The sequence below is a fragment of the Danio aesculapii genome, chromosome 5, assembly GCF_903798145.1.
Source record: "Danio aesculapii chromosome 5, fDanAes4.1, whole genome shotgun sequence".
Lineage (NCBI taxonomy): Eukaryota > Metazoa > Chordata > Actinopteri > Cypriniformes > Danionidae > Danio > Danio aesculapii.
The window spans coordinates 55,757,445-55,784,017 of NC_079439.1; the positions used below are offsets into that span (position 1 = coordinate 55,757,445).

General features: G+C 37.2%; 1 protein-coding gene across 1 annotated transcript in view; it reads left to right on the forward strand.

Moving 5' to 3' along the window:
• Positions 1 to 23,991, forward strand: part of setbp1 (SET binding protein 1) — a 102,377-nt gene extending 78,386 nt beyond the window's left edge. The window contains exons 3-4 of the mRNA XM_056458512.1: positions 6,219 to 9,555; positions 18,574 to 23,991. Of these exons, the coding sequence (XP_056314487.1) occupies positions 6,219 to 9,555; positions 18,574 to 19,082 (3,846 nt within the window). The 3' untranslated portion in view covers positions 19,083 to 23,991. The remainder of the gene's footprint in view (positions 1 to 6,218; positions 9,556 to 18,573) is intronic.
• The last annotated feature ends 2,582 nt before the right edge of the window (positions 23,992 to 26,573 follow it).

The following is a 26,573-nucleotide window of genomic DNA, read 5'->3' on the forward strand; positions in this document are numbered from 1 at the left end:
TGATGCAATTTTTATTATTTACAAGAAAAGAAAATCTAATTAAAAGTTTCAGATCAATTAAACTCAATTTATAAAACGACTAGCCTATTTTATGCATTAAATAATGAAACAGGTAACTAATTTCCTTTGTTTCCGATTAGACCGTGCACTTTATTCTGTTTTACAGTTTTAATATGTATATATGCTTTTTTAAAATAACATTCGTTCAACAAATATTTTATTTAAAAAATCTAACATTTTATACAAAAAACCCTGACATTTTTCTAAAAGTAGTGCATTTTCATATAACAAAACATACACATATATATATATATATATATATATATATATATATATATATATATATATATGTGTGTGTGTGTGTGTGTGTGTGTGTATATGGATGCATGTATATTTATGTATGCATATATATATATATATATATATATATATATATATATATATATATATATATATATATATATATATATATATATATATACACAAAGGAATAATCGTCATTATTAATCGTGATTAACATTTTGAGCAAAATAATCGTGATTTTAATTATTTTCTGTTATCGTGCAGCCCAGACTACTTGTATAATTATGGTAAAATGACATTTGATCTGTTCATAAATTAAAAGAACTTGAAAAAATTGCTCTCTTGATATCATCATTAATATAAAAAACTTAAAGATTTGAGACAAGAATGGGCTTCTGTCAAATATAAGTCATTATTTCAGAACAGTTTAATTAGACATCTCCAAATAAGATGTACTCTACATTAGACTTGTCTACTTTGTAATAATCCACTATGTCAAACATAGTAAATGTTTTCACTGTCCTTTTGAATGGATTTAAAAATGCCTTAAGTCCTGTAACTAGAGCTAGATTTTCCAGATCAGGTGATTGACACTCTATCCAGGTATGTGTTGTCCTCACTTGGGTGTCACATTACCCAAGGCCACCACAGCATGAGGCCTGTCTAACAAGTCGGCACTGGCTTTCACTAACCAATTCAGAAAGTGTTACTGAGACAGTGTCACAAAAGCTGTAATTTGACCAATTAGCCCTGTGGCTAGCACACTGCTGGTTGGTCAGAAAACAATGCTGACCTGCTCTCATGCTAATCAAAATCTAAAAGTTTGTGGGGTTGCAGGGATGACATGAACAATAGGAATGAGCCTTCACAATATTGCATTTGTGGTCTTCTGGTTGCAATTTGTCTAGCAGCTCTGCTTCTACAAGCTGTTCAAGTGTTATTGCATCGTTTGTCAACGTTTGGAAGTGTCCGAACTTCCAGAGTCATGCCAGGCTGTGTTGATCCAGCATCAGACTCGTGGGTTGCTCATCTGTCAGTCTGAAAAGCAAACAGTGAGCTCTTGCGCTAGGACAGACAGGATTTAGTGGAGGGTAGAGCGACTTTGGCTGGGTATCAGTCGGGCAAAGTTGCATGTTTGGCTCATTGCATTTCTGTCTATTTTCGGTGGCTCTGACTCACAGTATCCCATGGTTACCAAACACACAAGAGGCCAATGAGGTTTTGGCTGGCCAATTACCATGGCGGTGATGGAGGGCAAAAAAAATGAAGAGAACAACAAGAGCTAGCAAGAAATTGAAAGGGAAAGGGGGTATCAAGGTTCTGTGAGGATGCCAAACCTAGCTTATTATCATGCAAGAGACGCTAATCTCGCCTGCCTTCTCCGTGTCTGTTTATCTGGTCTGAGACTGACTCGTCTCCTGCAGTTCTGGGCTTTGAGTGTAATAGTGTCCGCCAGGATTTGGTGCCTACTGCGCCAGACTGCCCAGTGGCCCTGCCAGAACTGCTGCTCTGTTTACAACAGATAGGAAGTGCTCATTAGAGGGCTCATAAGTCATTTATGACTGTAGAGATTTTTATTATCTGGTGAGGGACTTGCTGTCAACACATTGACACAATATGCTGTAGTGTATTTACACAGAGCAATGGCATTTATGTAACTGAAGACTACTAAACATAGTCTCCAGTTTCATTCATTTCTTTTTCTGATTTGAATTCAGTTGGATTGTGTATTTGTACTTTATTTGTGTCAGATTATGGATTAGGGGTTTTATTCTGATGGAAAACACAATATGGCAGCAGTTAGCAGGCAGCTAGCTCTCTGCAGCTATCACATGGTCACCTATTGAAGCTAAGCAGGGTTGTACCTGGTTAGTACTTTGGAAGCCCACATGGGTGACACTTGGTTGCTGCCGGAGGTAGTGCTAGAGAGACCAGCAGGGGGTTCTCACTAGGTATGGGGTTATTTTATTGCTTGCAATATACCAGTAAAATTTGGCCCACTATAAAAGATTTGACTTATTGGTATAAATGTGAAATGATTTATCACAGAGGTACAAGTTGCCAACCACTGCCAGCGTTTTTGATGATTTTCACCTAAATTCGACAGCCCTCAGAATGTTTTCGGCTCGAAATATATGAACATATTATACAGTTGAAGTCAGAATTATTAGCCCCCCTGAATTATTAGCTCCCCTGTTTATTTTTCACCAATTTCTGTTTAACGGAGAGATTTTTTTCAACACATTTCTAAACATAATAGTTTTAATAATCATTTCTAATAACTGATTGATTTTCTCTTTGCTATGATGACAATTAATAATATTGGACTAGATATTTTTCAAGACTTCTATACAGTGACATTTTAAGGCTTAATTATGTTAATTATCATTCATTTTTCCGACTGTTGTCATGTATAGCTGCACTGCAAAAAACTTTTCTTACTTAGTCATTTCGTCTCGTTTCCAATCCAAATAGCTAAAAAAATCTTAAATCAAGACTAGACATGAAAAATGCTGTGATGCTTAAAACTTCTGTTCGAGATTATATCTCATTAAGATTATTTTTCTTACCTCTTTGGCAACTAATTTTGCTTGTTTTAAGCAAACAATAACTTTTGAGGTTTTTTTTTTCTTCCAGAAAACAAGACATAATGTCTTATGTTTTTTCATCTGTCTATAATGTATCTTGATTTAAGATTTTTTAGATATTTGGATAGAAAACAGGACAACACAAATTTATATTTTTATTTTATTATTATTATTATTATTATTATTACTGTTATTATTATTATTATTATTATTATTATTATTATTATTATTATTATTATTACTGTTATTATTATTATTATTATTATTATTATTATTATTATTATTACTGTTATTATTATTATTATTATTATTATTATTATTATTATTATTATTATTACTGTTATTATTATTATTATTATTATTATTATTATTATTATTATTATTATTATTATTATTATTACTATTATAACAGCTCAGGGATGTTCAAGGACAACATGTTTGTGCACTTTCTAAAGATTTTAGTTCTGTCTTTGAATAAAGGGTTGTAAATTAATGCTTTTCTCTTTTTTTTTTTAAATCCGATTCATCAATTAATAAAAAAAAATAATCAACAGATTATTCGATTATTAAAATAATCGTTCGTTGCAGCCCTACACAGAAATAACACTTCAATGTATACTCGAGGTCTTGAACTCTGCCCACTGTTCTGCTAATTTATTACCTGATTTAGCACATCTGCTTGTGTGTTTTATATGGACCTGAAAAGTTGGCTTGATCAGCTGCTTCAATGTTCTACAAGACAGTGGACATCCAGAAGCAGGTTTGACCTGTGTAAAATGTATTAAAAAACATGAAAATGTATATTTTTCTCTAAAGATACTGGAAATCTTTGTCTCTTAGTGGATACATATGACTTATTGTCAACATATTGGTATCACAATAAATAACAGAAAATATTGTGATATAGTTTTAAGCTCATACTGCTCATCCCTAGTGCTCACCCTTTTATCTGTGTGGGTCCAAGTGCGCCAGTACTGTAAGCAAGCACCATCTTTCGGATGAGATGTAAAACAAGAAAAAGGTATTGACTTTCTGTCATTAAAAATCCCAGGATATCTTTGAAAAAAAGGAGTGTTTTCCTGGATCCTGGCCAAACATGCCCACTGCCCTCTGTCCATCATGGCTTTCTAATCATTGTCAAATCTTCATCTAATGGTCTTCATCACTCTCTTCTCTCCACCAATAAGTTGGAGTGTGATGTGCGGTGTGGCCCAAAACTGGCAGCCGTTGCATCATCCAGGTGGATGTGCAAAAGTGTAATATAAATGTAATTATTACTATAATTATTACTCTTAAATAATAAATATAACAGTTAATTGTTTTGAGAAACCTCTTTTACACCTTTGAAGATAACTTGTAACATAGCTTTGACGTCCTCTATGCTTTGGTTGAGCCATAGCTCTCAGATATTGTTGTTCTATTTGAAGAGGGGCTTGAATATAATGCCATTTAGGCAATTTAAAGGCCATCCAGGAAACTTGGCATTCAACAGTGGAGACTGTATCCTGTGGGCTGGGAGAGACCTCAAATTCCTCATAGGATTACAGGATTAGAAATCTGAAAGGTGATGCGGTTTCTCACAGTTGGGGGAAATAAAAAGGACAAGGCTGGCAGAGGAGCGATACCTCATTAATGTCTGCTTTCCCTTAATTAAAATCTACTGATTGAATGATATTGGAGAGGATTAGACCTAGAGATGACTTATGAAACACACGCACACATGCAAGTCTTCCCAAAGCATTCTGGGATATTTTAGGTGAGGGCTGTGTTCAATAGATAAAAGTCTTACTTGCCTGAGCTCTTTCAGGAGCTGGTGAGGTGTTAAGTGCTTTACCTTTGGCTGATAAGAGAAGGGACAGAAACAGTGGATCCAGATAGCGAAAGAGGTTAGCAGGTCACCATTGTAAGGTTTGCCAATGGACTTCATAATTGTCTGTGGCTGCTCAACCTCTCAAAGTTAACTACTACTATTCTCAAATTGTTTTAAGGCCAGAACATTAACGAGACAACCAAACTGCAGTTCCACCTCTGCCAGATGTGTCTTTACTTTTTCACACCATTTTTGGCACAACTGTTAATAATTCAATGAAGAAAATGAGGTGATGAAGAATGAGAAACATGATGTTGAAATGTTGCAAGCCTGTTTTGAGCTCCTATTGACTGACTCAATAGGTCGGTGCACATGTACTAGTCAACATGCATTAGTACTTCAGGAATGCTTTAGAGAGTGCTGAGTTTTACAAGGGCAAATAATATTTTTCATGAAAAGAAAATCAAAAATCTTGCTGGGTTTGCTCGTAATAACCTCATTCTGTTATTATTAGTCAATCATACCTGAAGTGACTAGATTTTACATTAATAAACAGATGCAGTTGTGGTGTGTTTTTTCTCTAGTGCATAGTTCAGCTAAGTTCAGCTCACATTCACAATTATTTAAAGACAGGCCTTTCATCACTCCAAGATGTCAGCTTTCAAGGGCACTTACATAAACCTTTCTAAACTGTTTTCCCACATTTGTCTTTTCATGCTTTTCTTTGGTTTATGTCAGAAATTCTTTTCCTTTGCTGTACACTGATCCAAACAAACTAGACTCCAGGAGTCTAAATTATTTTCTGCTGATGTAATCAGACATGTTAGTGCCAAAGTAACATAACATTTTCCAACCTCTTTAAGCTTTAAACATTTAGAGGTTTTTTTTTTTTTGTTCTTTGTTTTTGTTTTCCATTTAATGCAGTAAAAGTTATAGGTGTGACTTGTTTTTATCTAAAGGTACTATTTGAATTACTATTTGTCTCTTTCCTGTTGTGAGCCTGTTGAAAATGCTGGGACCCCAGATGTAAACTAATCTGAAACCGCAGCATAGACTGTCTTAGCCTCAGCTGCAGAGCTCTGAAATGGAAGTTGACCTGCTGAAAAACAAAACTGTGGTTAAACTTCATTACCGCCTGTAGCTGTTGGCTTTGAAAACAGGATGGCTTTACAGAACATATCCTAGTATCAAGTGCTGATCTTGCAATACGTTATTTCTAACAGACCAAACCACAAGTCTCAAAGGCTTGCACAATGGTGCACAGTATTATATGCTTTCAGTAGGTGTGGCCCACAAACTGAGAACTTGGCAGCAAAACAGGAGTTGTTATCAGTAACAACATGTAGGTTCCTAGTTATAGTTGTTTTTTTGTATGGGGTGTGAATGTTTCTCTGTCAAGCTATTTAGTGTAAGAGAACGAGGAGCTTGTGAAGATTTACTTTTCAAATGTTTTACAGAATGACCTGGAAATAATAATGCTCCATATTCTAAATTTTATCTTTTGTCTTTCTTTTTAGACTTACGAAAGGCCTTATAAACTTCTGGGTAAAACTGAAAATGTGATGATGGAGAACACAAAACCAAAGCAGTCTAAAAGCAACGACATTCACCACCTTGACTGGACAAAGAAGTTGGAAACTGTTGGAGACTTAGCATCCCAAGAGCAAAACAGGACAGAACCAGAAACAAAAAGAGAATCAGCATGCACCAACAAGGGCCCTTTGCCAGAGCCCAGCACCCCCTTCTTGAAAACGCAAGTTAAAAAAGTTACAGACGGTTTATCTGGAAGTCACTTTGCATCTGCCATGTCCTCCCCAAGCACTGACTCACTTGCAGCATCTTCAGTCAATACAGTAATGAGTCCCTCAACTGACTCAAGTCTGTTCTCTTTTAACAAAGACAGAGGTTTGCAGGAAGTTACTGAGCAAGTTTTTGGGAACATCAAACGTAAATATAGTAGAAAAGACCCCTCTAAAACCCCAGTCACGCATAATTTAGACCTTCAGTGGATCAAAAAATTGGACAGAGATACTGAAAACCAAGATTGTGCTAAAGAGAAACAACCAATCAGCACAGATAAAAGTGCATTTGAAGAGGAGCCTGAGAAGCCAAGCAATAGGCTTGATGATGATAATAAAACAACAACAGTCTGCGGCACTCATTACACAGAGGAATCAAGGAGTAAAAAGCGAAGAAATCGAAAAGTTGTTGAAGATAGCATTGTATCTGATGCACAAACCACACAGCAAGATGAGAAGATTGATAAAACTGACCAAGGGTGCACAAAACCTAAAGTGACAAAGAAAACAGATGTCAATGCACCAAAACAATTTGGTGTTAATTTACAGCAGAGTAAGGAAGGCGTTGCTGGGACAGTGACTGATGATGTTGAGATGTTTCAGAACAGACCAAGAAAAACCCCAGCAGGAAGAGCGAGACCAGTGATTGATGTTGACAAGCAAACAGAGGGTAGGCAATCAAAGGTCAAGGACAGGTGGCTTTATTTAAAGTCCCAGAACTCCTCTCCTCATAAAAACGTGAATCAATCTCTGTCCATTGAAGAGCCACCCTCTGCCTTCCCTATTACCCCATCCAGCCCACTCTATACAAACACAAACAGTTTGACCGTCATTACCCCAGTTAAAAAGAAACGTGGGCGGCCCAAAAAACAGCCATTACTTACTGTGGAGACAATTCATGAAGGAACTGCAACAAGTCCAGTTAGCCCTATTGCTCACGATTCATCCAGCACTTCAAAAAGAAAGAAGCATAATATGTCAAAACTGGTGCAGTTGGCCTTCAACAAATCCCCTCCTGCACAGCAGTTACAACTCAAGAAATCAGATCAAGAAGGTGTCCTTAAAAAGAGAACACCTACGAAAATTAAAGAGGTCAAGATGCAGAACATTTTGAATGAACTTTTGTCCACTTCTAGTTCTGGCAATCTTGCCCCGAAGCCCAATGTTCCAGTTTCAAATGCCATGTCAACTGTGGCATCGACAATCGAGGCCCGTTTTGGCAAGCAAATCAATGTCAGCAAGCGTGGGACTATTTACATAGGCAAAAAACGGGGAAGGAAGCCCAGAACTGATCTTTTGTCCCAGCAAGATGAGCACAAAGCCAGTGATAAGCACTCGTTGCTTAATTCCAGTCCATTTGAGAACCCACTAGTGCCTTCTAGTACAGCATCCACAACCGGAATGCCTTCTCCCAGGGTCATGCATTCCCTTTCTTCTCACTCTGCACCTGGTGGGGCAGCTCACCCTGTTACCACAGATACCAGCCAGCATGACCTGAAGACAATGCCAAATCTGCAACCTATCAGTGCATTGCCCACAAAAACACATAAGGGCTTGCTCAGTAGTAACTGGAAGCTGTCTCCTCCAAGACTAATGGCCAACTCACCATCCCACCTGTCCGAAGTGGCTTCCATTAAAGAAGTTACATTGTCTCCAGTTAGCGAGTCTCACAGTGAAGAGACAATCCCTAGTGATAGTGGAATTGGCACCGACAACAACAGCACATCAGACCAGACTGAGAAAGGCCCAGCATCTCGTAGAAGATACTCATTTGATCTTTGCAGTTTTGATGCCACTGAGGCAGCTGTAATAGACGCAAAGAGCAAAGCAGCCAGGGGACACTACCAGAAGCATGTTACAGCAGTCTCTGTCGAAAATTTTTTTGCTCAAGAGAACTTGAAAAAGCAGAAGCATCGAAGAAAACGCAAGGCTCTCCAGAGCCAAGATGACCTGCAGTTTATGGCTGACCTTGAGGAACTGGTTAGCAAATTCCAGGTCTTCCGAATCTCCCACCGAAACTACAAATTCTACCATGAGAATTCCTATCCCAGCATCTTCCGTCTCAACTTTGACCACTACTATCCTATGCCATACTATCCCTACGACCCTCTGCACTATCTTCGCAGGAGCTCTGATAAGTCAAAGAGAAGGCGTGGCCGACCAGCCAAGTCAGATGAGCCGATATCAAAGATGCCTTTTATTCAAGGGTTTGGCTGCCCAGTGCCTGGTGGCAATTACTATGCACCCTACGCGATGCCTTACACATCCATGCCTCTTGCCACAAGTATGATAAACATGGGCTATTATGGTCAGTACCCTTCACCCTTGTACTTATCTCATGCACTTGGACCTACAGCCTCTCCTCTGATGAGGCCACCAGTCCCTCCACCAAAGTTCCACCCTGGTGCGTCCTCCTGTCTCTCTGCTTCTAGCAGACATAGAGTGAAGAATATGCCACATGAGATGTCTTCATCTAGAATGAGCGACTCCCATCACCCTTCAAGCAGCTGTTTGGGAAGTGTCTGTCTCCATAAACGCAAGCACAAACACAAGTACAAACATAAAGAAGATCAGTACATCCCAGAGAGGGAGGACCTTGGCGGGCTGTTCAGTGGAACACAGAGTCCTGCCTTCCTCAGCCTCTTGAATGAGAGACTTGAGAAGAACTCCCTGTCCAAACTGAAGGACAAGCAAAGAGGCAAGCACAGCATAGACACTTCACCAAAAGCTTCCAGGAACTACTTTGAAGTAGACACTCTCTCGTCATTATCCTTATCTGACTCTCAGCACTGCAAACGCACTCGTGGAGAGACACTGAACAACTTCCTGAACATCTGCACTAGACAACCACATGAGCGCCTGAGAGCCGGCCAGGACCAGCCGCTGGACTTGTTCAAGGGGCAGCACTTAGGTGGCGATGACTCTAGCATCCACATCAGGAGGCATAGCTTGGAAGACTTCACAACATACAAAGAAGGAAGCCTGGCATCTTTCCAAGGATGTAGTGAAGAGAGGGCTGAACAGATGTACCAGTGCTCCAACACAGCTGTAGCAGGTAAAAATATATCTGCCTCTGTAAAATGTGAAATATCTGTCTGTGAAATGTGTTTAGACAAATGAAATATCCATGCAAGTTACTGATTCTATTGAACTATTTTTGCCATAAATGAACACGGTTATGATTTACCTGGGCTTGATTAATTGGATACAAGTGAAATCATGTTCCGTTATTAAGCACAAAATCTAGAGAAACAAATGTGCTTTCCGAGCACTTTGTATTCCATTCTCAGTACATCTGGCAAGCAAAGTGTAATGCATCGATGGAGACAACTATAATTCACAAATTTCTCTTTCCTCCCTTTTTGCCCCTGCCTGCCAATGGTTTTTTCTTAGAGATATATTATTCACACATTTTGATTTATATTCTACAGACATGCAATAAAAAACCTTGCCTCTTGTTAAAAGAGCTGGAGAGAAGCCAGAGGTTTAATGAATCCAGTCTACTCCACTGAAGGGGAATTGCAAGCCCTAGGCACAGTTAGATTACATTTTCACTCCCCTAGGGGAACTATGAGGATGACTCACATTCTGCCTGATACCACCCACCTCCATGAATTAACTCAATGCTTCAAAGGGCTAGTTTGTTGTACTTAAACAGAGAAATATGATATACATCGTACCTAAGTGTATGTCTGTTGATTTCAAAGCACAGATTCAGATAAGCCTGTTTTGACAGAATTGCTGTTTTATGGCAGTCACATTTTTTGCCAGTGGCATGATGGGTATCATGCAATAAATTGCAGCAAAATGAGGCTTTTATATGCTCTAATTTGCATTTAAGGTCATATCTCATTTACGATTAATTAGTTCTATTTGCTACGGACTCATGGCATGACGACAGCACCTTTTTTATAATAAGGCTATTAATCATTGTGATAGGAGGGTCTAGTTTAGAGCAGATTGTATAAATCTAAAAGCTTTATACTTTGTATGTACTATGTCCTACTGAAGGGTGTCTGTGTGTGTGGTGGTGGGTGGGGGTAAAAGCAAATTAATCAACATGTTATGGCTAAAGTACTCCTTTGCCGATCCTGTTTGACGCTTTCTGCTCTTCATACTTTCCTGTCTCTAATCTTCTGTCCTGGTGGGTGTAATCTTAAATAAGAAATCTAAATATAACTATACTCACAATAATTTTAATGTAATTTGTAATCAGTAAGCTTTATATCAGCGGTCTGCAACCTTTTTCATAGCACTGACCATAAATATAAACATCAAGTTTTATAACTATATAAAACGATAAATCAAGGTATTATTTAAGTATAAAAGTGTACTTTAAAAGCTGCAAAAGGCACATATCAAGTTAAAGATTAAGTTAATGATCTTTAATTTTGACATTTTAAACTGTAAATGAAAAACAAGTAAATAACAGTGAAACTCTAATTATCCGAAATATAAATAAAAAGCAAAACAAGTGATGTACTTCTATTATATTCATATTATGAAACTAATTTCGGTTAATAGCAGAATCTGATGAAATATCAAAATTATAAATAATAAACAAACAACAAATACTTCTTTTTGAAACCAATGTAGTAAGCTGAAATTCACTAAAAACCACATCATTGACTGTGTAATATTCTACTCTTGCTGTTGTTTGCTGATTATAACTATGTGGCATCACACTTTGTTTGCACCATTTAAATTAAACAATTCTAGAGTAGTGCCATTAAATTAATTATTGCTATAGCTCATGTGATTATTGCACATTGTGATGCTCGCTAGTCTAACTGAAAAGTTAGCAAATTAACATTTTGACACAATGAAGATGACAGTGGTAGGCTACTTCCATGCCATGAATGCCCAGTCTTGCATAGCTTGCAAGTTATTATTTTCTTAAAGGCATTTAATGTAAAATTCTCTCATGCCTTGGAGTACTAGGGGCACATGCTTTTTTCCACAGCCGGTTTTGTAGCCTGCGTGAACGGCTGTGTATCTTGGCTGCAATCCAGTTCAATTTTTTTATTGCCTTCACTCGCTTACTTTCCTCCATCACGTTTCCTCGGATGTACATCATTGATTACGTTACATAAGTGTCCATTACTGGTGCAACATCTAAATGGGTTCAAATGGAGTGCCCTAAACCCTTGAGCAGTTGGGAACTACACTGTTGTGATGTAAAAATTGCATTGCATTCTGGAACATAAAGGTCCTTGAGTGGACATATGAATCCGACTTGATTGATCTCAATGAAGTGGGATGCACTTGAAAATGGTGGTAAGGATTTCCTTGGCCCTGTTTACACTGTCAGGTCTTGATGCCCAATTCTGATTTGTTGCCAATATCTGATTTTTTTGCCTGTCTGTTTACACGTTCTTTTAATTGTGACCCATATCCAATTCATGTGTTTACACATACCATGCAATTTACGATGTTGCGCATACATAAAGGCGGGTTCTAGCATCTGCGCCACACTAGCTACAATGGAAGAAATTGTCTAGCTCTGCGAAATATGCGAAGTTCGCCCAACTTTAAAATGATTTTAAGGCAGAGGTGAAGGAGGGTGGAATATATATATGGTGTCCTCCACCATTCAGAGGAATTTGTGGGTACGATAGAGATCTCAGGTCTGGTGGGAGCAAATTGTGGTAACTGACCACTTTCCTCCTCCGTGTTTCCTCTGCTGTTGTTGTTTACTGTGTCGGCGTCTCCACATACGCTCTTCCTTCTATGTCATTAAACCACAGAGAAGTACCATATTGTCACAAGTTTAATGATGTACAAAATGGAATGCCTCAATTAAGCCGATCTGCCTGTTTACATTGTCACATATCCGATTTATATCTAATTTATTTCCAGATATGAAGGAGGCCTAAAACTGATCTCTGACTATCCGAATGCATGCATTTTTTTTGTGTTTACACGGTCATAGAACAGGTCTGATCTGTGTCGCATATGAGCAAAAAATCGGAATTGGGTCACATTTAACTGGCAGTGTAAATGGGGCCCTAGAGAGAAGAAGGGAAGGTGAAATTTGCAAGTACGTTTCTGGAGTGGAACGCAGCCCTTGTTGTCACAGCCCTCAGTTACATGAGTAGCCAAAGTAATTGAAAACAGCATTCGTTGACAACAAAATTAATGATCGATAATTTATTTTTTTAATCTATGGATTAGGCGTTGCAACCCTAATATAATTTCATTATACTTTGGGAAAAAAAAGTCATCAATTGGTTTGCATAAAATAAAAAAGATTCTTTACTGAAAAGCTGTAAATCAGATAAAGAGAAAGTCTCCATAGTTTTCCCATAGATAATACAAATGATAAGTTATGTTCAAAGTAACCTAGCAGTGCTTGAAATGCATTTTCTAAAATAAGTAAACTAAATCACATTACTAACTCACGGGTACATTCCACAAAGAATAAAGTGATGTAAAATGCTAAATAAATGTCTCCATTAGAAAAAGCACCCTTTGACTGGCTCTTGAAAGTAATTCATCACACATCAATGAACACATATGGTATGAATTGAAATTCTGACGAGGCTCTCAATGTACAGATCCTTCAGCTCTTTAAACCCTCTTTAGGTGAAGCAGGCTTTAATGTAAAACGTAATGGCACTCATTTGCTAGCGAAGAATCATGCGGAGGATTGCACTGGATTCAACTGCCTACAAGTTCCTGCTCCTACTTAGACTTAGCTAGAAAACCCCTATTAAAGCCACTACTAATGCCAGCGCATGATAAGTTTTCAAGCAGGTCTGCTTAACAAGGAATTTGCGTATTACATGAGTAGCCTGGCTTGATAGTTGACTAGGGAATTTGCAGAGGCAAAAATGTGATCTTACACCACTCTATTTTTTTTTTTCGTAAATCGTTTACCTTTGAACTGTGGAATTCCGTTGCCATAGCAACAGGAAGTAGGCCTCCGCTAGCGTATAGAGCGGAGCTGTGGGGACAGCGGCGAGGCAAGTCCATAAATTGCTGCCTCTAATGAAAACATTGTGCACAGGATGCAGGTAGAGATTTCAGGGAATAAATGAGTTGTGACACTCCCTTTGAAAATGAATGTCTCTGTCCAATGATTTGTTGGCACTTGGGAAGACTCTGCAAGTTTCCCAGTGATAAACTGAGGCCAGAGAGGGAAGGGCTCATGTTTAGTCAGGCACACATTTTACTTTATTGAAACCAAATGGGCTAAAGGAGCCCATGCACAGCTGGTTAGTGACCCGTGCTGTATTTTTTGTTTTCTTTTTTTACATCCAAATTATCCCTGATGATTGAATCATTATAATTGTTAAAACTAATCACTAAGGGAATACCATGTTTAGGTAAATGCTGTGTGATTTAACATTGCACTTTAATGCCATAATGAAAAGATTTAAGGATGGATCAAGAGTCGAGAATGAGCGTATCGCATTTTGGAGTTTGCACAGGTGTAGTCTTTAAGCGCAAAACCTGGAAATGCACAGAGCGCCCCTGATCTCCAACATCTTCCACAATTACAGCTCTTGTTTGTTTTCATGGAAACCTACCAGATGGAGTGGCAATCAACAAGAAAAGAGAAAAAGAGACCTCTCTAGAGATATGAAAAGAGTGCAGGGGAGATCTTAGATGTGGAACACACATTTTAGGCAGCTTTAGGCTGTCTGAACTCATTTCAAACGAGACTGCCAGAAACCCAGCATTTCCTCTGGTCTGGGCTTCCTTCCAAAGCTCCAACGTGAAGTGTAGAGGCAGTAAATTAATCACAAATGTATCTGAGGCCTCCTAGTTTATTGCTCACATTTACAGACGCATCTATTCACCGTGAATGTGAATGTTGACTGTATTTCCCTGATAGACTGATAAGTAGGAGGTTCCTGATGTTTCCGCATTATGTGCATGGATGCAGTTATCCACATGTCAAGTGTTAAGTGAGCTGTTGCTTCACAATCCTCTCCTCTCACGGCCCATTTTTCATGTGTTCGCTTATTAGCGCTTTGCTCTGTTAGACTGACAGCCATTTATGATAAACGGCGTGACTCAATAAACTTGGCTGTATCAACTGCTATCGGATCTGTATATACAGGAATATTTATACACCAGCTAATACAAATTAGCATGTTGACACGTTGGATTGTCACATCATTAAGCACAGAAGAAAGTTTATCTCTCTCAGTCTGGCATCATACGTCATGACTTCCTCAGGGGTCTTGAGTTTACTTTAGAAATATCATTGCTTCAGCTAGCGAGATGATGTGCAAATCAATTATGTTATAACAAACGACTGGCCAAATGTTTACCAGACTGGCCTAGCACATTTTTCACAATCAGTGTCTCGTTGTAGCTTGAATGGGAACCGTAAAAAAAAATCTAGTTCCTGTTCCTCCTAACGATTCCAGTTCCCTAATAGTTCCATTAGTGATACTTTTAGGGAATACATATTTTGGGGGAACAAATGCAGTTCTGTTGCCAGATGACTGGATAATTTCAAGAATTAATCATTTGAAAACTTTCATGTAAAGGGCCTTTACTTAGTTTCTTTTTATAAGACAAGCAGTACAAATGCAATGTTATTACTGCTCTTAACTGTAGACTATAATCAAATAGAAAACCTAAAAACAAAAGTATGCTAACATTCGCACAAATTCATTAATTTTTTTCGTTTGTTAGTTCAGCATTAAGGATAAATAATTACTAACAAAACTCTGACATGAACAGTGGTGGAAAGAGTACTGAAAAATTAAACTCAAGTAAAAGTACCACTACTTGCCCAAAAAGTAGTGCAAGTAGAGTTAAAGTATCTGTTGTGAATAGGGCTGTGACGGTAACGAATTTTCTGTTACCGCGGTGATGAAGCAAGAAATCATGCGGTATGTCGGTTAACCGCGCATATATATATATATATATATATATATATATATATATATATATATATATATATATATATATATATATATATATATATATATATATATAAATATATATATATATATATATATATATATATATATATATACACACACACACACTCATTATATACAGTGTTTCCTCTAGGATTTTTTCCAGCTGTGGCAGCAGGCCTTTTTTTACACAGATCTACCAACTACCTGTGGCGTTATTTGAATGACAAATGTCGTGAGCGCAGTATTAGAAGTCGAGATCGCATTTATGTAATAGCCTACAGCATGCGGATCTCTTTGCTTGTGCGCCGATTTTTTCTATATTTTGACTTATTTTAAGTAGGCTATATGCTATAGCATATAATAATTTTGTGTAAAGACATTTATAAAAACATGTAGCCAATATATCATAGGGGTTTGTGTAGCAGCAATTACAGTGGAGCATTAATTAAATCCTTTTTTCCCGTGGAGCGAAACAAACATTGCACAGTTGTGTAGCGGAGGGGGACGCACAAAAATATACAATTCATATATTTTCATCGGAAGAAAAATATTCTTTAAACGAATTTTGTTTTGTACAATTTGTTTTTACAATTTGATATATTAGCTACATGTTTTTATAAATGTCTTTACACAAAATTATTATATGCTATAGCCTATAGCCTACTTTAAATAAGTCAAAATATATGCGATTGTTGCCTCATCACCGTGGTCGCAGATGCGCGTCTGTTTATAGCTTCTGTAAAAAAAGACCCACATTTGACCAGCCTTTTAGCAAAGCCTATATTAATATACTGATATTCCTGTGCCCGTTTGACACTGTAAATTAAACTGAGGAGAGTCTAACTACTTCACAACACTCCGTCACCTGAACTCAGCGCGAGGGCGAAGGAGAAAAGTGCAGCGCTGAGGTAAAACTATATTCTCAAGTCATAATCTTTAAAATAATGACTTGTATTAAACATGTTGATAAAGGGATTGGGATATAGAAATTACAGCGGTGCGTTAAAAATGCTTATTTTCTGTGGAGCGATTGATTTGAGTTAGTAGGCCTGCTTTATTAAAATAAGCAGCATTGACACCTTCAAATGGTGTTAAACGTGTCACAAACTGTGTTTATAAAGTGTAATTCATCCAAAAATGTCATTTCTGTCTTCATGTAATGATGTATTTACGGTCGCGAAATCACACGTGAGCTGACCGCGAGCTGTTTGTTTACCACCGAGAAAGCGCATGTCATGCAAATGGCGAGTACTTTAGTGAACAGAACCTGCATAGGCTGTAAATAACAGGTAATATACAGTAGTTGTAAATAACATTCCGTTTGTTGCACAGAGCGATCATTTAAGGGCCGTACGGGAGGTTTGATTTGCATGTGTGTGTTCTTATTCTCACAGTGACAGCAGCCATGAGCCGCACTCGGAAGTGAAAGTGAAACCTGTGCGCACATCATTTATATGATAATATCGCATTTTAGAGTTATGATTACGACAAGCATTTGATATGTTTTTTTCTTTCATAGCAAACACAAAGTGTTGTGCATGAGAATACATGTTTACTGTGTCAGTATAACAACCCTAGCCTATATATAATGGAAATATAATGGTCTAATAATGTTGTCAATGACAGATGACAGGCACATGTCTTGAACATAATAAATCAACTTCAGAATTATAAATAGTTATATTCTGATGTCATCATTTTACTGTGAATTAACAAACAGGACATATTAAAAGTCTGTTCAAGTCCACCATAATGACTTTTTTTGCATTTTAAGCAACAGTAGAGCTACACATAGGCGTAATATTATTATTGTTTTACCATATGTTTTAGAATTAACAATAATAATAGGCTAATCATATTATTTTACATTTACAGAATCATGAGAAAACCGTGATCTTGATTTTAAGCAACAAAAATCGTGATTCACATTTTTGCCAGAATCGTGCAGCCCTAAGTGGACATGAACTACTGATATCAATGTGCGTCCATAACTACATACAGTTTTCCAAACATCTGAGCCATAGTTTTGGTTGTAGTGATTTTTAAAAAAAAAATTTTAAATGTTTTTAGGCCATTTTTTATGCCCAGTAATCTTTATTCAGCATTTTTTGACATCCTAATAAATCTTTGTAAAAATTTTGTGGCTTTTAATGCCTTCTGGATGTATCATGTGAAAAGTTTAGCAAAATTGACACAGAGAATTGTTTTGCAGAAAGGTAGTCACACTTTTCAAATGAGCCTGGGTTAAAGCAGTATATGTTTGATTCACTAAAGAGTCAATTTGTTCGTTTGGAAGTCACACTAGCTATGCTACATACAGTTGAAGTCGGAATTATTGGCCCCCCTTTAAATTCCTTTTTCTTTTTTAAATATTTCTCAAATGATGATTAAAAGAGCAAGGAAATTTTCACAGTATGTCTGATAATATTTTTTCTTCTGGTGAAAGTCTTATTTGTTTTATTTTGGCTAGAATAAAAGTTTTTTATTTTTTAATGCCATTTTAAGGTCAAAATTAATAGCCCCTTAAAGCTAATTTTTTTTCGATAGACTACAGAACAAACCATCGTTATACAATAACTTGCCTAATTACCCTAACCTGCCTAGTTAACCTAATTAACCTAGTTAAGCTTTTAAATGTCACTTTAAGCTGTATGGAAGTGTCTTGAAAAATATCTAGTCAAATATTATTACCTGTCATCATGGCAAAGAGAAAATAAATCAGTTATTAGACATGAGTTATTAAAAGTATTAGGTTTAGAAATGTGTTGAAAAATGTGGGGGCTAATAATTCAGGGGGGCTAATAATTCTGACTTCAGTCGTTTGCACAGTTTAGTACTAAAACTCTGCACGTCATATGAACAGCATTCAATATATATTTTATTCATGTTTTTTTTTTTACATTTTTGAAAATGGTTTCTCCTGGAGTAATATTACAATTTCCGTTCATATCGTTAAAAAATGTTGTGTAAACGTTATTATTTTTTGTGTTTTTTAATATGTATATATTATACAGCAATAATAATTCAATAAAAACAATTATTGTCATAAATATAGACTTTGTTGCTGGCATGGAGTTAAATAATAAATCAGTTTATAAATCCAGACTTTTTTTTATATTGCAACAATTCTGAATAAGCTGTAGCTTGTTGTACTCATTGATTTGGTTTCTTTATCTGTTCATTTCCAGAGCCCAGTTCCTACAAAAGAAGGCACAAGCGCACAGAAGTGGAGGAGGTCCAGTGTGACATGCGAAAAAAGTGTGCCTTCTCCAAGATCCTCACCACCAAGAAGAACCTGGATCATGTCAACAAGATTCTGAAAGTCAAGAGGCTTCAGAGGCAGGCCAAGACTGGAAATAACATGGTGAAGAGACGCAGAGGAAGGCCAAGGAAGCAGCTGCTTTCTCTGGAGGAGGGATTGCTGGGTCAGATGCCAGTTCTAGAGAAGTGTGTGGACCTTCCTGGGAAGAGGAACCTTCACACCGGCCTGGTGCCTGCTCAGCTTGAGTTCTCCAATCACGACTCTATCACAGACGCCATCGAGTCAGTGGTAAACATGGCCAGATCCCAATTCAGCCCACAATCCATGCAGGGAGGCAAGAACTGGCAGAAAATTCAGCCCGAGCTCCAAGTGGAGCGTCCAAACCGCAAAGGAAAAGGGAACAGGAAAGAAGAAGCTAATCTGGCATCTCATTAGTGAGGTGATGACAGTGCACTGTGAGTTAGCCTTGTGCTTGGGTCTTGAGTATGGTTTCTCCAGTTCGTTTTGATTCTACTGACACATTTTAATGGGCATTCGCTGAGAACTTGGATCATGGTTGTGGTCTAAAGAGCTCTGCTTTCGGTTTGTACGATCCTATCCCTTTTTTTATTGTTGGTCTCGAGGAGACAAACTGAACATTTACTCTCCCAAAGCCCATAACAACAAGGATGTTGAAAATATGGCTATAGCTATAATCTACCAGCACATGTAAATGAACTTAAATGATGGTACTGTGCACTTTTTTTTTCCTTTTTCATTTTGCTCAAGCACAAAGCACAGATCTTCTGGCAGAGGTTGATTTTTCAAACAACAGGTCACTGGTAATTCACGCTTACATTTGCTTGCCTGTGTTCAGGTGTGTTTCAGGCATAAACCAATGGCAATACTTTTGGATGAAACTCTTTTCAGTGATGTTTTGATGGCTATAATTTCACTGTACATAGCAACATATCCTACTAACATTTCCAATTCAAAGTATTTTAGATCTACCTATACTGTCAGCATAACAAATCAAAAACAATATAAAGGTTGAAATGTTTAGTTCTGTTCATAACCAAATAGCAGTAGAAAGCTTGTTCAAATGGAGAAACATATTTAGTTGTGTAATCTTAACGAAGTGGAATCACTGCAGATCGAAAGCTTGTTTATGACAAAGGATATCAAAACACATCTCAATAGATCACAACAGGCTTGATGAAAAATGCTACGGTTGCATTTAATACCAACAAAGCACTTATTTCTTTTTTTCTAGAACAAGTTTTTTTTCTTTCCTCACAGTGTCAGTGTTGGTTTTCCACTTTAAGTAATAGTGAGCATCTGAATGATATTTTCAAGTTCTGACTGGAAAACAAGTTGTTATTCAGTCGCTTGACTCGCCTTCTCCAGAGTCTCTTTGAGAATGTGCCTGCTCTTGTTAACTAAACAATAAAATTATGTCTATATACCTGTCAGTATTAGATATCCACATGACCAAAGTTTCAGTGTAGTTGTGTATCATAGGATAGATTGGTTTCAGTTTAGCTGCTTGTGTATATTACAATGAATGGTGTGGTGGTGCGCTTATTTGTCAATTAGTCTGTCATTTGAATTGGAAAAATATACGAACCAGAATGTACACTGAAGTCTATTTCGAAGATTGTCCTGAACATAGGACATCACAAACTAATCAAATATATGTCCTACGCTGTTTTAGACAACAAGTTTGAATCAGGATAGATTTGAATGTGCTCCTAATTTAAATAGCTTTCCATTTGTTTTTGACTTTTTAGTTGTTCCATATATGTGCCTTATGTTTGTCTATAAATCCATAACATGTTCAGGTTCTGGGAACACTTGGGTTGTGTTTGCACTTGGCAGATTTGGTTCGATAACTTTGGTTCGAGTGCAGTTTTTCTGTTACAGTGGTTCATTTGAATCAGTGTAAGCACTGCCATCCGAACCATGGTACAAAACCACACAACAAACAAGCAGACCAAGACTATTGAAAAGATGGGTCTCTGTCTGGTTCCAAGTAAACAATTATGTGAGTGATGTAATCTGAACCTTACAAGTGAACTGAGTTTGTTGGGTCTTGGTCCACTTCCAAACAAACTCTGAAGCAGTTTGACTGAAATATGAACATGGCATGGACCAAAGACATGTAAGCAAGCCAGAAGCAGGCCATCATAGTCGCAATGTGGTCCATCCAATTCAATACTAATAAAATAAATGGCAGCTGTGGTTGCCAGAATTTTACAGTTAAAATTACAGTAGAAACAGTAAAAAAAATGTTATATATATAAATATATATGTATATAATGTTATAAATATATTAATACACCATTTTTTTGAATTATTAACATCAACACAGGTAACAAAAAACCAAAAGCAAGTGTTAATGAGATGGTTGCTCATCAATGCTCATCAAAAACAGTTTATCCACAAGCAGAGAAACAAACAGTTTAAAGCAGTGGTCTCAAACTTAACTCCTGGAGGGCCACAGCTCTGCATAGTTTAGCTACTACCACCTCCAACTCACACCTGCTTAATAGTCTCTTGTAGTCTTGATCGCCTTGATTAGTTGAATCAGCTGTGTTTGATTAGGGTTGGAGCAAAACTTTGCAGAGCTGTGGTCCTCTAGGAATCTTGAGACCCATGATTCAGAAGGTGTTACACCTTCATGGTAAAACACCCAACACTAAGGGCGCACTCACACTATGCTATCCGAACCATGGCCAGGAGCGTTTCCCAATTTGTTTGAGAAGTGTGAGTGCTCTGAATCGGGCTCAGGCATGGTTCAGTTGGCCAGCCCTGGCCCGGTTGAAAGAGGTGTGCTAAAGCACAGCTCACTTGGGCTTTGGCGCAGTACGCTTGTAGTATGAGTGCAAATCGCGCCTGTTTTTATATGGATTTAGTAATAATTCTTACTTTTTAATGAACGCAAACTGTCGTAGTTTATTAAAGACGCAAACCCCTCGCTGCACGTCAGCTGCACCTTCAAGAAACCTCCTAATATCTGCAGCACGAAGACTTTTATGATAATTTATGAGCGTCAAAAGTGGCTGATCTGTTCGACAAAGTGTTTGACTGCATGTTACTGCATCCCAAAAGACTAAAAATAATAAGAACGTTAAAACTAAAGTAATCTCCACTGTGCTGAGCGAGAGCGCTTCTCTTCATGTTAAACTTAACAGTCACATCATCGATGACGTAAGCGTTCTCAGGTCCGGTAGGTAAAAATGCACTGTGAGTGCAGGCCGAGGGGGAGAGGGGATGGGGGACAATCGTGCTCTGGCATGGTTCAAGGCAACTGTACCTAATATTAGTGCGCCCTAAAGTAATGCAGTAAACATTATTTATCGACATTAGATGTAACACAAATGTCGAATGTACATCACTGATGAAAAAAAAACCCTGGAAAACAGAAACAAAATAATATCTGTAAAAAAACTACACAAAAGTGTCAATTCACCATATATATTAAGGAAACTTAATAGGGTAACAGAACTTTAGCCAGGTACCAGACTTTAAATTGTAGCAAGTTCATAGTTTTTTACTGTTAAAAACCTTTTTTACAGCGCAAGCATCGAAAAGTGCAAATTCTTTGTTTGTTGTGTATTTTTGGTCCATTCTTTAAAATGACAGTGTGAGTTTTAAGTTTATTTTGGAGCCGACCAAAAGACTACAAGTGTGAACACACCCTTAATGGCAGGATATCAACCTAGAATGTCATAATATAGTTTGCTCTGGTTGTAATATATTCATCTTTTTGATACAACTTGCTACAGTATAATAGGCTTCATTATGACTGTACTCTTATATACAGTTCAGTGACCAGACAGCATATCTAGTACATGTCAAAATGTCTCTATGACCGGGCCCATGCTGGGTTTTTGAAATGAATACATGCTTATTTACTATGCATCAGGTTATTGCTGTGAATCCATCGATTCTTTTGTAAGCTTTCTGTGAAATGAAGAAGTGGTCTTACAGAAATTGAAAATCTGAACAAATGAATAGTGCTAAAACTGACTATCATTTCTTTTGCAGCTGTCTAGGGGAGGGAAATCAGCCTCTGAGCAGTGCAGCCTTAATCAAATGTTCAATTCATCAAATTGTCCCCTGTAAATAGTCCATTAGTTGCTGTATAAGCTGCGTGAATCATGCCTAAGAATCATGTCAATGTGTTGCACTCACACAGCTGTCCGAAGCAGGATGCAAATAGAGGCTTGATATGCCATGTGGTGTTACGAACCATCGTGAAAACTTGCAGTGCATTAAAGCTAAAATAAATAATATATATATTTGCCGGCAGCTAATTTGCCTCAGCCAGTTGCACTGGACCTTTTGTAGGATGTGTGTCCATTTGCGCTGGTTTCGCTAAACACCTGCGAACGAACATTGCCAAAAATGTTGACCTTTTGTTAGTGCTTTAAGCACCGAAAGCTATGTTTTAAAACAAATGAAATGTACACCGTAGCAGTTTTCTGAAACATGATTATAGATGATTATAAACGTGGCTTTGGTAACAAGGCCTGGCAGCTCCAATTTGCTCGGCTTCTGTGCTTTTAAAATGCCAGATATATATTTTCTCCACCAGCTGATAAGTGGTGCCTTGTGAAGTTACGTGTATTTTTTTTATGTTCCTGCTACTAAACGACAATATTACAAAGGTCACCGAGAGAATGTCGCCCGCTCAGAGGTACTGTAGTATGGTATTTTTTGTTTGTATCGCTATTAATGAAGTTATAATACAAGTGAAGTGTTAATCGAAAGTAATATTCCTGACGAGAACACAACGGAAGCTCTTATCGCCACTCTTTACATCGGAATTCATACACACATGCGGTGTAATAACCATTTGATTTCTGCATGCTGATTTTGATTGTGTGCATACAACATTTTGAAGAAGACGAGAAGTATTTCGATTTGAATAAGATCTTATACATTGTTTGATATGTTTTTTGTAATGGATTTTAAATTCATAAAGCATTTTGTACATTGTAAGGATATTAAAAACAGCAAATAACGGACGTATATAGAAAAAGAATAAATACTGATATACACAAACATATGCATTGTACATAGAATGTACGTATACACGTTCATGTTTTGTGTACACGTTTATAAATACAAGTACTACGCTGTACATATGTACATACATGTAAGCTTGCATGTGTTTGGTCATGTTTGCCGTTCATGATCTTGTAGTTTTATTTTTTTATTTCTTCTTTTTCTTACTGTAAAGCTCATTTTTTTTGTGCAGCCATCTCCGGTGAGCAGTATTGAGCACTTCAAATACAGTCGATCTTGTTCATGTCATTCATTGTGCAAAAAATAATAAAATGAATTTATCGAGAACTCACTTCACTTTCTTTGCCTTCTTTGTGTGGTTGTCGACGCTCTAGTCATACTCAGCAGGCAGTTTGTATTAGTTAAAAAAAGTAACACCTTTAAGCATTACATCCTGTTTACTGCTCTCTTTTTTTTCAGTGCTTCCAGGTTCAAGAACTACTTTACCCGTTTTGCTGTGTGATGGATGGGGAATATTATCCTGCATGAAAATTGCTCTCTGATTGGGCAATGAAAGCAGAAAAGTGATCAGCATATCAGCGTCTGCTAAACATTTGCTTTCATTCTGTCATGTATCTGTACTAAGAGGCTCAACTCTTGTGGCAGAAAACAAAACCCTGAACCTATGACGTTTCACCGCCACCTTACACTTCAGTCTTTCCCCAATTTGACCCATTAGATCCAAATAAATTAAACACTGGACCAGTTCTCTGTACATACAACCAAGGTTATCATAAACTAAGACTAAAACACAGTCAAAAAAACTTTATGTTAACTGAAATAAAAGAAAAGAAATGAAGAATAAATGAACAACAAAATTCAAGTCAAAAACTGAGATAAAATAATATTTAGCAAAAATATATAAGCAGTTATTCTGTGGCAGAAAATCTGACCTGTGGCTGTTTAGGTAACTACCTGTATATGACGCTTTTATAGATAAACACACCAATCAAATGCATGATTATTTACATCTTTTCTAGTTAGAAATAAAACACGTGTTCTAACTTTTCAGAATTTGCCAAAAAATGTAATCCAGGCATATTTAGCCACATGCATAATGAGGAAGTTTGTCTTAATTCTTCCAGGTTTTTACTTTGATTTGTTTGTTTGTTGCATTTGTGTGGGTTTTGGTTAAGTGTCTGCTCAAACAGTTATTTTATTTATTTGCTGATAAATTAGTATGACTCAAACTAAAGCTAAATATATTCAAACTAAATAGAAATGTGTACACAAAACTAAACTGAAATGAAATGAACAGAAAATGCAAAAATAGCAGAAAAACTAACCAAGCTACTCAGGAAAGGTCAGTCTGACCTAATTGTTTTTTTTAGTAAGCGACCTTACATTGTACAGAAGCAATATTCTAAAGAAGCAACTTCTCTTGATGTTTATGAAAGGGTCCTTCATCCCACTTTGACCTTCGTCGGACAACCTGCTGTTGAAAGATTTCAGTCACTTTAGAAATTAAAAAACAATTACCTGCAAGTTCCAGACTAACACCAATAGTTGAGAAAGTTCAAGGGCAGTATATGGGCCCTATCATACAACCGGCGCAAGACGTGTTTCCACGATGTGTTGCTATTTTCAGACCAACACAACCTTAATTTTCCCGTTTTCCACCACATTGTTTAAATAGCAAATCCATTTGCACCACTTTGTGGACTCATGGGTGTTCTGGTCTAAAACAGAGGCATGTTTAGGTGCATTGTTGGCACGTTGCTATATTGAAGAACTAAAATATACGGTTCAATAGACCAGCAGAAAGCAGGTCTAAAGTCTAGCGCAGAGCACGTTAGTTGTGCACCTCGCTTAAACATTGCTTAAAACAAGCAGGATGTACAGCAGTATGCAAATATCATTACAAATGAAAAAGAATTAAAGGAATGAGTAGTATTTATTTTATGCATATTTATATTTGTTTTATTAAAAACAAGTTTAGATTTGTTCACCTGTCAGGTTTTGGACCATGTGGGGCACAGGAAATGTGTTTGGATAGTTTTTTCACCACATTTCGTTATTATTGTTCATTTATTTGCTGGGAATTAGAACTGAATTTAGAAATAGTTTTGAAACAAATCTTTGCACGTAACAAACTAAATTAATTATGTAGGCTAATGGATGTCTTCAGGGGAGTGCGTACAACATGTTTTCTTATCCACAAAAGAGAGAAAGTGAAAGAGAAATTAAAGAGGCTGAATGGAGGGGGCTCATTCTTTATCCTTGCACTACATATAATCTGTTTATCTGTTTTCTTGCTAGTGAAGCGTTCAGTTTTTACACTTACAAAGTCTGTTATGTAAATAGCAAATGTGCCATGGCACGACGCAACTAACTCCGAAATGGACTGGGAGATGAGACTCTGATTGGTTTATGCTCAAAACACACCTATAACTCATTAAGAGAATAAGCACAACCCTGTTAGACCATGGACTACACAGAGCGTATTTTTCCGTCCTTAAAATAGCAAGTGTATTCGAACATGCCTTCAATGCTTTTGTACCCTGAGCTTTAGACTTTGCGCCTAGATCATTAAAATAGAGCCCTGTGTGTTTTATGCTGTGCTTCAGAATATAGGCTATATGTAACTCATGAGATATGCTTAAAAATTGCTCTTTTCTGCTAGCATAACTTCAAATAGGACTAACCTGGACAAAAATAGGACAAAATAAGAATTTGGGACATGGTTTAGTAATTATTATAATAGCAGGTGCTTTTACTTAGCACAGAACTGCAAATTTACATTTAAATGTCAAAAACACCACAATCAAAGTGTATGTGTGTGCAGATGCTGTTGATGGGTCGTCTTCCAAACCTGTAATTGGTGTCAATGTGCAGTTTAGCAGAGGGAATCCCCGCTCATCAGCCTCATACAGT